Consider the following 12,443-nt stretch of genomic DNA (forward strand, 5'->3'; position numbering starts at 1 on the left):
CAGCATGAAAAGGTCTGTGAATAACCTCTCTTTTACTGGTTATGAGGCTGAGAGATATGGTTGATGCTGTCTTAATGAGAGAAGGTAACATCGGCCTGGGAGCGGAGAAGGTGACGGCACCTAGAACATTCTGGACTCACTTTGCTGAAAGCAGAGGCGATGCTTTGGATTCACTTCCTTCATAAGAGGAACTTGGGCCAAACCTGCTGTGGTTCCATAAACACCTGCTCGTCTCCAGGAGGCTGAGTCGTCCAGAGTTTGCAAAAATTGACAAAAGGAAGGCAGGCATCATCAGATAGGAACTGAGGCTTCAGGGAAAATGACTTCAAAAGAGATTGAGAGACCAAAGAGATAACCACAAGGCCAGAAAGCCTAAAAGGAAACAAGATAATCTCTAAAAAATGTGAAATTGAGACAGTATAATTGTGTGATCACTATTGAGGAAAGAAAGGAAAGAGGTGGTGGAGGCAGGCTGTTCTGCAGGGAGTTCTCTGATGAGAGGGGAGGCGGCGTTAGGAAGCAAAGAAAAGTGAAAGTGAAAGTCGCTCAGTTGTGTCCTGCTCTTTGCAACCCCATGGACTGTAGCGTTCATGGAATTCTCCAGGCCAGAATACTAGAATGGGTAGCTTTTCCCTTCTCCAGGGGATCTTTTGAACCCAGGTCTCCCACGTTGCAGGCGGATTCTTTACCAGCTGAGCCACAAGGGAAACCCAGGAAGCAGAGAAGGACTGATACAAAGGAGCCTGCCTAGAAAAGGATGGCCAGCGTGAGTTTAGCCGTGCGGGAGATGGTAGCAACAGGAGCGACCTTTTTGGTTCTAGGGCTGACGGAGGACCATTCTGGGAGGCAAGCTGGCATGGGGAGCCGACGGCTACACCAAGTGCATGTGCTCAGCCCTTCTCCAGCCTTCGCTCCCCCAGCAAGAAAGGTGGCTCCGCCCTGCAGACCAGCGGAAAGGGAAGACGTGGATTTAAGGTAGTCAAGAGAGACTTAAAGAACACCCGGCAGCTTGAGGTGGTTCAAGGCTAGGCCTGTGAGATGACGTCCCATCTGCCGCTTGACCTCCAGAGGAACCCTTTTAATCCTTCACTTGAATGACCCAAGCAGGATCCTTGAGACATCACTGAGCAGGGCCAAAAACCTGATAAGGGCCAGTGTTTCCTTAATTTTCCCAGAACACATAATAAGAACTGCGCAGCTTAGGTAGGAAGGGGCTGTCAGTCCATGGGCAGATTTCAGAATGGATTATTACACACCTCGCTTGTGAACTTAGAGAGAGAGAGAAAAAAAAAAAGAGGCGGTCTGCATCAGTGTGGGGGGATTTGTAACCCAAGTCCTTTAGTCTCATTACTTTGGGGTTATGGACTTACAGACAAACTTGTAGGTCTGGGCTTTGTCACAGACACAGACTCATAGATTAGCAGGGCCAGAAGCAACCTGAATGCAATTGATCCCCCTCATTTGGGGGAGCCCTAAACAGTTATGGGGAGTCTCTGGCAATATGGTGGCTGGTAGCCCCTTGCGCACCTCCAGCCTTCCCCACGAAGTCCCACCCAAAGGCACAGTATTTCAATAAGATGTCTAACAGATGCCACAGTTATGAGCTGGGTTACAGGTTGTATATTATAACCACTTGGCATTCCGAATCCAGAGACTAAATTTATGACCCAAGGGTCAGCCTGATCAAAGGCCTGTAGGTAGCCCTGTCCTCTCAGTACTTTCAAACATGATTCACACACAGAAACAGAACACGCAGTTCCAAATGACACCAAAAAATGAGGAGACCAAGAACGCCGGGCAAAAGAATCTGAATTTTCTCGTTACACTGGAACAAGTCCAGAACCTCCAGTATGTAATTTAAAGAGAGGTAAGTAATAGAGGATTTAAAATTGTTCACAAATGCTGAATGAGGGAGGCCTAGCTCCATAACAGCTGGGCGAAAAAGGTGTAGGAATTTCACTTTGAGGGAATGTGAATAGAGTAATGGGACTTTGGGGCTGCCAGGAAAGCTAATAGGACCTCATGCTGTGTGGAGGGCAGAACAACGCCTCCCAGAGGCATCCATGGGGACCTCCCAGTGGTCCAGTCTTACTGACTTCACCTTCCAATGCAGGGGGTATGGGAAGCTAAGATTGGTCGGGAAGCTAAGATTCCCCGGGGCCAAGAAACCAAAACATAAAACAGAAGCAGTACTGTAACAAATTCAGTAAAGACTTTTAAAATGGCCCACATCAAAAAATCTTTTAAAAAGATTTTTTTAAAAAAAGACATCCATGTCCCAATTCCTGGAAGCTATGAGGATGTCACCTCACATGGTAATAGAGCCTTTGCAGGTGTGATTAGATTAAGGATCTTGAGATGGGAAGATTATCTTGGATAATCCAGGTGAAGCCAACAGTACTCAAAGGTCCTGACAAGTGAAAGGAGGAGGTGAAGGGTCAGAGTAAGAAGAGGAGATGGGACAATGGAAGTAGAGGGGGCGGTGGTGCGGGACCGGAAGCCGAGGGTTGCAGGCCGCCTCTGGAAGCCGGAAAAGGAAATGGATTCTCCTCTAGAGCCTCCAGGATAAACACAGCCGTGGTGACCCAACTTGGACTTTTGACTTCCGGAACGGTAGGAGAATAAACAAGCGCTGCTTTAAGCTGCTAAACAGGTGGTGATTATTACCGCAGCAACCGGGAACTAACGCAGACTGAATTCATGGTGGCTTCAGTCTCCAGCCAGGTTGTACGAAGGTTGTGTGATGCACTCATTAGAGCATGTCTGAAATGTTAAATTCCCTTCTGGTTTGGGTTTTAGGAATGCTGTTGACAAGTTCAGGTACAATTGAGCCTTGAATAATGTGGGGATTAGGAGCGCCAACCCTACAAGCAGCTGGCCCTCTGTGTTTGTAATTTCACATCCACAAATTCAGCCAAACTGCAGATCATGTAGCATCATGGAATGTACTTAGTGGGACAATCCCATCTATAAGTGGGCCCCATGTAGTTCAAAGCTGTGTTGTTGAAGGGCCAGCTATAGCTACCAGAGGTTGAAGAACTTTGAAGTCCTAACAAATGATTAGGAGCTGAAACAATTGGGTATTTTCAGCCTGAATAATATTAAGACATAACAGTCGTCTTCAAATGTTTGAAGGGTTAACTTGTCCAAGATGAAGATGGCTGAAACTCCAGAGGGTGGAATTAAGAACAAGTAAGTTGAAGTTAACAGGCAATTCAGGTCATTCTAACGAAGACATTTACAACAATCAGAGCTGCGAACAAAGTGAATACTGTGCCTTATTAGGTGATAAGCAGCAAACATTCAATCAGGGTTGAGTGGTCATGACTCAGTGATATTAGAAAGGATTCCTGCATGGGGTCAAGGCTGCTCAGGAAGACTGCTGTGAGCACCTTTAAGATTTGAAGACTTGGCCTTCCCTGGTGGCTCAGTGGTAAAGAATCCGCCTTCCAGTTCAGAAGACACGGGTTCGATCCTTGATCCGGGAAGATCTCACTTGCCACAGAGCAACAAGTTATGTGCACCACAGCTATTGAGTCTGTACTCTAGAGTCCGAGACCCACAACTAATAAGCCCATGCATCACGACTGCTGAAGCCTTTATACCCTAGAGCCCATGCTCTGCAACAAGAGAAGCCACTGCAATGAGAAGCCCATGCACCGCAACTAGAGAGTAGGCCCCCCTGCTCGCCACCACTACAGAAAAGCCCACACAGCAGTGAAGACCCACCACAGCCAAAAATAAATAAGAGTATTTAAAGAAAAAAAAAAAAGATTTGAAGACTTGATGGCATCCTTTCACAGAAGTCCAGATTCTTTCTTGTGTTAAAATTTGTAATTAAATCTCACAGGGAAATAAAAAGCAGTAGCAGAAGTTCTCGCTTCTATCGCTTGTGTAACTAACTCTCAATAATGTTAAATTTCCTTGAGAGCCGTCATCTTGATGAGTAAGTAAAGTACTAAGGTTGGTATCTCACAGTTGGTGGCCTTCAAAGACGGCCAGGGCACAGGAGTGGAGACCCGGGGTGGACTGGGAGGAACCTGCAGACCCCACCCCTACCCTCAGGCTGCGCTGGGCTGAGGGGCTCGGTTCTACCCTAAGAGTAGCCATGCCTCATCTTGGTTCTCAACGCCAAACTAAACAGCATCTCCTGGGAGTCAGGAGGCAGAGCAGGTGAAATAAGATGATGGGAGAAAACGGTGGCTCCCGTAGTGATGGGGTTGCTAGGAGACGACAGAGTAGAGCAGCAGCTCCTTCTGCTGACCTGCGTCCACGGTCATGTCTTCTACCCAGCCCAAGTTTCTCTGTTCGGAAGGCAGTGATCCAGCAGGGGCTCACTTGTTCTTTTCCTGCCCCTCCAAACTGTTTTCTCTGGAAGGTTTGAATAATGTCACCGCTGCTGTCTATTTGCAAAAAAAGAGCTAAGTGCCAAATAAAGCAGTCCCCTGTGGTTACCCTCCCTCCTGCCCAGTCCCATCTCGAGGCCTCTGGTGGCACTTGGGCCCTGGGCTCAGGCATTGGCCCTCCTGCAGGCCCCAGGCACCGCCTGCCAGCTCCAGCCTGTTGGAAGGAAGGCAACATGCCTGTCAGTGATTAAAATGTTCTCAGCCAGCGTGTCTGGACAAGCATCCACGTATCTCACAGCCAGAAATGATTGTGGCCATAGTTACGTTTAGACATAATATTGACCTGCTTGATAACATTGTTCCTAAGCTGCTGCCTCCCGCTCGGCCTCTCCTTTCCTCCCGTTCCATGGCTTGTGTGTGTTTTAATAGAGTTTTTTAAAACAAGAGAAAAAGAAACCACTCCCAAAGACTGGGTGCCTGTGCTTTCAGAAGTAGATTAGTTTCCTTTCCCGCACTGCTATCTTTTTTGTTTTTTTAAATGTTTTATTTTATTCTGGAGTATAGTCTATTAACAGCACTGTCACAGTTTCGGGTGGACAGCAAAGGGATTCAGCCATACACAGACATGTATCCATTCTCCCCCCAGGGCTTCCCAGGTGGCCTTAGTGGTAAAGAAGCCCCCCGCCAGTGCAGGAGACTTAAGAGACTCAGGTTCGATCCCTGGGTCAGGAAGATCCCCTTGAGAAGGGAATGGCAACCCACTCCAGTATTCTTGCCTGGTGAATCCCAAAGAGAGGAGCCTGGTGGGTTACAGTCCATGGGGTTGCAAAGAGTCGGACACGACTGAGCATGCACACTCTCCCCCAAACACCCCTCCCATTCAGGCTGCAACATAACATTAAGCAGAGCTCCCTGTGCTATACAGTTGGTCCTTGTTGGTTATCTGTTTTAAACATAGCAGTGTGTACATGTCCATCCCAAACTCCCTAACTATCCCTGCACCCCATTCTTCCCCATCCCCCAGCAACTGTAAGTTCATTCTCTTAAGTCTGTGAGTCTATTTTGTAAATAAGTTCATTTGTGCCATTTCTTTTTTAGATTTCCTCCCATAACGGATGTCATTTGATATTTCTCCTTCTTGGTCTGACTTAACTTCACTCAGTATGACACTCTCTAGGTCCATCCACGTTGCTGCAGATGGCATTACTTCATTCTTTTTGTGGCTGAGTAATGTTCCTATGCATATATGTACCACATCTCCTTTATCCGTTCCCTGTCGATGGACGTTGAGGTTGCTTCCACGTCTCGGCTGTTGTAAACAGCGCTGCAGCGAACACTGGGGCCTACACCAGTGTTGCAGGGGCCCGGGCTGAGGTTGTTTTTCCCTCTCACTTTGTGATGGGGACACCAAGAGCTGGCAGGGGTCAGCGCATCCCCCGGCAGCCTCTCTCAAACCCTCATGCATCCGTAAGTAAAAGCAGCATGCATGCCCTCCAGGCGCCCGTTCCCTGGCTCTCCACCCCCACTTCCACTGTGGCCCTGCCCCTGCCCCTCCTGGAGAAGTTCTAGAGCTGCCACTGCAGGTGACAAGGAGTGTAGACCCGGGGTGAATGGGGCACAGTGTGCCTCTGTCACCTCGCCGCATATACATGTTCCACCCAGAGGTTATAACATGGATTCTCAACAACACAACCAAACTTTAAATATTCAAAGGCATTTTCCTACAAAAAGACAAAAGTCTTGGTGAATCCTTTCCCACACTAGTTTTCTCATCTGCACAATGGGAATAAAAATGATTCCCAAATCACTGGGTAACTATGGGGATGGTAGGACTTAATTCATGGGAAGTGTCCCACCTCCCCCTTATTACTCTTGCATGCTAAGTCACTCAGTCGTGTCCAACTCTTTGCGACCCTGCAGACTGTAGCCCACCAAGCTCCTCTGTCCATGGGATTCTCCAGTCATGACTACTGGAGTGGGTTGCTATTCCCTCCAGGGGATCTTCCCAACACAGGGATCGAACCCTTGTCTCTTATGTCTCCTGCATTGGCAGGTGGGTTCTTTACCACTAGTGCCACCTAGGAAGCCCAGTTATTACTCTTAGCTCCTATTATAATCACTGAAAGAATGAGTGAATGCAAATTGTCTCTACAAATAAAAAATTTACACCCAGATTTGAATATCAAAGTAACAGAGGTAAGAAATTCACCCTCCTCTATGTGGACATATTCAGTACCTTATGTTTGCATTTTTAAGTATGAAATACCTTTTTTTTTTCTTTTAAGGACTACACTTTGTTATATGAAGAGGCAAAATATTTTCAGCTTCAGCCCATGCTGTTGGAGATGGAAAGATGGAAGCAGGACAGAGAAAGTGGTCGCTTCTCAAGGCCCTGCGAGTGCCTCGTGGTGCGTGTGGCCCCAGACCTCGGAGAGAGGATCACACTCAGCGGAGACAAATCCTTGATAGAAGAAGTGTTCCCAGAGATCGGCGACGTGATGTGCAACTCCGTCAACGCAGGCTGGAATCACGACTCGACGCACGTCATCAGGTTTCCGCTGAATGGCTACTGTCATCTCAACTCAGTCCAGGTACGGCGTCGTCACGCGCTGTGTGGCTGCCAGTGTCCTCTTAGGGACGAGGTGTCCTCACCCTTATCTTCATGGGCTGCCTTTCCTCCAAGGTGCTGGAGAGCCCTCACGTGGTAGCACACCTGCTGGGCAGGTAAAAACTCTTCACCCCTCTACAGCAAGGGTCCCCAACCTCCAGGATCTAACGCCTGATGATCTGAGGCGGAGCAGGTGTAATAATAGTAGAAATAAAGTGCCCAGTAAATGTAATGCGCTTGAATCCTCCCGAAACCATCAGCTCCCCCGGTGTGGGGGAAAACTCTCTTCTGCAAAAGCAGTCCCTGGTGCCGAAAAGGTTGGGGACCTACGGCATTCATTCTGTCATTCCACAAACATTTACTGAGCGCCTGCTATGTGCCGGGGGCTGGAGTGAGCACTGGAGATACAGAAGGAAGAAAACAGACCACAGCGGTCTTTCCATGGAGCTTACATTACGAGAATGGAGTGGGGTGGCCGGGCAAACAGTCACCCACCTAAGTGTTGAGCAGGTAGTGAGAAGAGGATGCCTGGGGCTGAGTGTCCTGGAGGGGTCGGGGGCATCTAGCCCTGAGGCTCCCCAGGGAGGAGCACATGCTTGATGTATTGAGGAACATCGGGAAAGCCAGTGAGGCTTGAAGGCAGTGAAGGTGGGTGGGGGGTGCTGAGACCCCCCAGTACAGATGGTGGAGGGCCTCACAGAAGGTGGGAAGTGCTCTGGGATTCTTCGTGTTGGTTTCTTTGGGGCTTGATTCCCTCGTGTGTCATGAGTCAAATGGAAAGCCATTTGAGGATTTGAGCAGGTCGACATGTTATAACTTGTATTTGAAGGTGAACACTCCAGCAGCAGGTAGAAACCAGGGCGAACAAGAGGACCAGTTAGAAAGTGGGTCCAAGCAATAACTGAGCAGGGTCCGACTCTGAATATCTTTTTTTCTTCTTTAGCTGTGCCATGCAGGTGTTCCAATGCCCATTCCCAAACTAGTCCACTCTTTAACAAAATCAAGCAGGCACACACTTACCATACCACATACATGTTCACGAATGCCATTATGGCTTGATGAACAGAGTACTGAATGACGTCTTAAAATTGTTGTGTGGGTGGGGGGGCTTCCCTGGCGGTTCAGCATTTAGAATTTGCTTTGCAATGTGGGGGACTCAGGTTCGATCTCTGGTCAGGAAACTAAGATCCCACATGTGGCAGGGCAACTAAGACGAGATGCAGCCAAATCAATGAATAAACATTTTTTAAAAAATTGTCTCATGGCCTTGAACAAATTTCAGCTTCTGTTTTCATTTTTATTTTTAAAATGTTTTTGGCCTCGCTGTAGGCTTGTGGGATCTTTGTCCCGACCTGGGACTGAACCCCTGCCCCCATTCAATGTAAGCTCAGAGTCTTAACCACTGGACTGACAGGAAATTCCCAAAATAGTTTTTGTTTATTTGTTTTGTTTTGGCCTTGCCCCACGGCTTAGGGGGATCTTAGTTCCCTGACTAGGACTTGAACCCACACCCTCAGCACTGAAAGAGTGCAGTCCTGACCACTGGACTGCCCTGAATGTCTTGAACGTAGGGCTGGCAAGGTTTTCTGATAATGGCTTCAAGCTACAGGATAGAAGCCAAGGATGACTAAGATTTCTGATGGAGAAACGGGATGAATGGAATTAGCATCTTTTGAGGTAGAGATGTTTATGGTAGAAGAAGACTTAAGGGCAGAATTCAGAAGTTGGGCTCGCACAATGTGAGGGGCCACGTGCCTTAGACGCTGGTGGGTGTGATCACCATCGGAACTGACGTGTGCCAGCCCTGGGCCAAGGCTTGTCTGTGTGACTCAGTGGAAATCCATGGAGTGATTGCATTAGAATGGACCCATGACTTTATTCAGTATTGAGCCAACAAAAACTCCCCCCAGACTCCGAGACTAGAAGCACCCACTCTATCATTCTGCCTCTTGAGGATGGCTTCCCAGCTGTTTGTAATTGTTGAATTTTGTGAATAGATGGCTGAGAGCAGGGCAGCAGGAAACTGGCTGACACTGAGCCCGGGCGTGCTGGAGGAAGACACGCCCCCAGAGCGGGCAGCCCTGGGCTGCACAGGTGCAGAGGCACACCTGAGCTGCCCTCTGCAGCTCCCGAGCGGGGCCTCAGAGCCCGGAAATCTCCCCCACCCACGGCCTGCCCCCGGCTCTCTCTAGGCAGCGTTTCATCACTTCTCTAGGGCCCCGCCCCTGAGTAACTATCAGACATTCACAAGCCTGCCATGTTGCCCTGTCATTCGAGTCTGATCAGAGGCGGGTTTTCATCTGGGTTAACATCGTCATACGACATGGCCATACTAGCTCCTGCCCCATCTAGAGGACAGGCCCAGTCCTCTAGGTGGTCAGAGGCTTCGGGCTAAGGCACAGGAGCAATGTATCTACTGGAGTGATTTCAGTATTCCCAAATGATCACTGACTTTAAGGAACTTTGCTATTAACAAGTTGATGCTTAAAGAAGAATGGCCAAGAAGCATAAGCTGTCTGCATGACATGGGAATAAGTTTTACCACCTTCAAGGTAACCTTGGATGGATTGTATTGAATAATTATCATATTATGCATATTAGATCCTCTGGGGAGGCAGCTTAGGGATGTGCTTATAAGAGCAATTCAACAGCCTAACAACACTGAGAGACAAATGATATCAGAGTTAAGTTCTTTATTGCTCAGCTTCCTCTACTTTCATAATTCGTCTCCTTATCAAGGTGAATCCTTTCCAGGGCGGTGGTTTGGCCGAGCAAACTCGTGTGTTTCTTGCTGACAAGCTACATTCCTGCCTTTACTGGGGAGATCTTAGAGTGAGCTGTTCTTCACCTTTTTATTCACCTGCCACCAAAACACATCTTAATGTGCATACTTTTCAACTTAAAGATTGTTTTCTTTTCTTTCTTTTTTTTTTTAGAGATTGTTTTCTTCATTGTGTCCTCTGGCTGCCTGATGTGCATGTGCATTGTAGATTTATGTTCAGAAGTGGATGCTGCAGAGAAGTGTTCATTTTGTTCTCATAAAGACTTGCTTGGGTTTTTTTAAATTTGCCAGCATTTGAAGTTTTAATTTTTAGAAAGTATATTCTTACTTACCAATCTCATCTAATTAGCTGTTTTGCAAAACAGCAGATTATATTCCATGTAAAAGTAGGCACCCCAAAAATAATAGTTTAAAAAAAAAAGACATAGTAAGGGATCCACTGTATATCACATTTTGTAAGTTATTTGATAGTATTTCACTTAACTCCAAAAATTAAAAAAAAATTGAGCCAGGCATTTTTAAAAGTTATGATTGAATCATCTTGCTTTTAGAGTGGTGTAGAAATAATTTAACTATATCCAGAATTCTGGCAGGGAACATTTGCAAGTCTAATATTTGTTGGATTCCTAAAGAAACATACTACGGTAGATCAGTTTCCTGTATTTTTGTGTATGTAAGAGTTGCAAGAACTCTTCCCTGCATTCAAGAGTGTCAGACAAGTAATAACAAACCCAGGGACCTTTCTGGCATTAGGTATTTGGTTTCAAAATTAGATTACATTATAAATATCTATTAATTATGAGAAATTTTTAGATATTTTCTAATATAGGGCATATATAAATAACCATTGCATTTATTCTTGCCTCTCTGGATGCACACTAGGCAATAAATTTCAAATGCCACAACTTGAAAAGCTGTAAATAAACCTTGACTGTCTTTTAATAGTCCATTTCTTCTGCTGTTGAAATTGCATCAGTCTTCCAGGCTGAGATATATAAGCTCAGTATCAGGCAATCAGAACAGTGGCTGAATCAAGAGTGAATGAGTTGAGGCTGAATCACCGATGAAGTAAATTTAGATAATATCACTGTCTCTCCATAGTCTTTATCATCTCATCAAATATGTTAGTAGTAAATGAGCTTTGAAATGTGAACCCTCTCTTTCTGCAGACAAGATGGCGTTGCAAAAAACATGAGACCTGAGTTGGAAACCCAGTTCCATCACTTACTAGGTGTAAGCCTCAGTATTCTCATCTGTCAAGTGGACCAACTCCACCCGTTATGCCAGCTGGTTGTAATGAGCGAATAACTTGGCACATGTGGAGCTAGCTTATGAAGGCACATTGTAGGTATTAGAAACATTTGCTCGCTCCCTCCTGCCTTTGAATCCAGAGTCTTCGAAAACAGAATCTCAGAGAGACTTAGGGCTTGGATAAGATGGATTCAAGCTGCACATGATGTCAAACTGTGGGACAGTCTTTGGGCTGTTTACGTGGCCAAAGGACCTAGCTGGCCTCTAACCAGATGCTTGTCTCGGCCCCTCACAGGTCCTCGAGAGGTTGCAGCAAAGAGGATTTGAAGTCGTGGGCTCCTGTGGGGGAGGCGTGGACTCATCTCAGTTCAGCGAATACGTCCTGCGGCGGGAACTGAGGCGGACGCCCCGTGGACCCTCTGTCATCCGGATAAAGCAAGAGCCTCTGGACTAGATGGACGTATTTCTTCTGCCAAAAGGAGAAAAACATACACCACAAATAACGCAAACACAAAAAGGGACATTTATGTGCAGTTGGGACAGCAAACCGAGTCCTGGACCTAAAGTTGAATAAAAGACACATTTATATCCAATAGAGACCACACCTGTATTCATATGGGAACAATTGGAATAGTGATATCCTCAAGGTGTAAAAAATATATAAATATATATATATATGTCAAAAGGTAGGAAACGCAAAAAAAAAGAAAAAAGGTGGTAGCTACAGTTGGTGCTGTGATGGCCGTGAAGTGTCCTGGGCCTCCCAAGGCCTCTGACCAATAAACAAGCCATGAGCAATGAGGATGAATCTCCTTAAGGTTTCCATTGCCAACAGCCATCCATTGTTTCTTTTTCCTTTGTCTTTCTTTTTCCTTTGAAAACAGAAACACCTAGAATCGCATTTCTTTGCATATGGAAGTTTCATGTCTCTCTTTAGATGGGGGACCGAGCAGAACTTCAAAAAATAAACAAAAAACTCTCATGAGCACACCGCATTTGAAAGACGCGAGACATGAAATTTTAAATGTAGTTTGTACAGAAATCACACTTTTTTGTCCGCCTCACCGATGTGAACATTACTTTGTTTTTAAACTGATCAGTTTTGCAAAGGGGCCAGAATTATTCCTTGTTAGAGTTGCTCCAGTTTGAGTCTGCTGCTTTCCTACAATTTTTCAAATTTTATAATGTATTAAATACAATAAACTCTGTTTAAAAAATAAGGTCTGTGTGAGACACACGTGTTGGGGTGAGGCTGTAGTCAAATGAAATTTTTCTATTTTAAAATTTTCTGTGTGGAGTGTCAAAAAGAGACCTAAAAACTGAAGCCAGTGTTGAGATCAAAGCCCATTCAAGAATAAGGATGTTGACACTTGTTCTGAATGGTTCTGTTCCCATTGGTAAGGTTTGGGTCCTGTGCTTCTGCATTGGTGAGCAAGATAAACCTTTCTTGTGAGTT

The 12,443-nt window shown here is 46.1% G+C and overlaps 1 protein-coding gene across 3 annotated transcripts in view; it reads left to right on the forward strand.

Annotated features, from left to right (window-relative positions):
• The window catches only part of KCTD1 (potassium channel tetramerization domain containing 1), a 213,243-nt gene extending 201,036 nt beyond the window's left edge, over positions 1 to 12,207 (forward strand). For all 3 annotated transcript variants that reach the window (XM_043443783.1, XM_043443784.1, XM_043443782.1), the window contains exons 4-5: positions 6,632 to 6,937; positions 11,283 to 12,207. In XM_043443783.1, coding sequence (XP_043299718.1) covers positions 6,632 to 6,937; positions 11,283 to 11,441 — 465 coding nt within the window. In that variant the 3' untranslated portion in view covers positions 11,442 to 12,207. The remainder of the gene's footprint in view (positions 1 to 6,631; positions 6,938 to 11,282) is intronic.
• Positions 12,208 to 12,443: the final 236 nt, after the last annotated feature.

This window comes from Cervus canadensis, chromosome 23, assembly GCF_019320065.1.
Source record: "Cervus canadensis isolate Bull #8, Minnesota chromosome 23, ASM1932006v1, whole genome shotgun sequence".
In the NCBI taxonomy this organism is placed as follows: domain Eukaryota; kingdom Metazoa; phylum Chordata; class Mammalia; order Artiodactyla; family Cervidae; genus Cervus; species Cervus canadensis.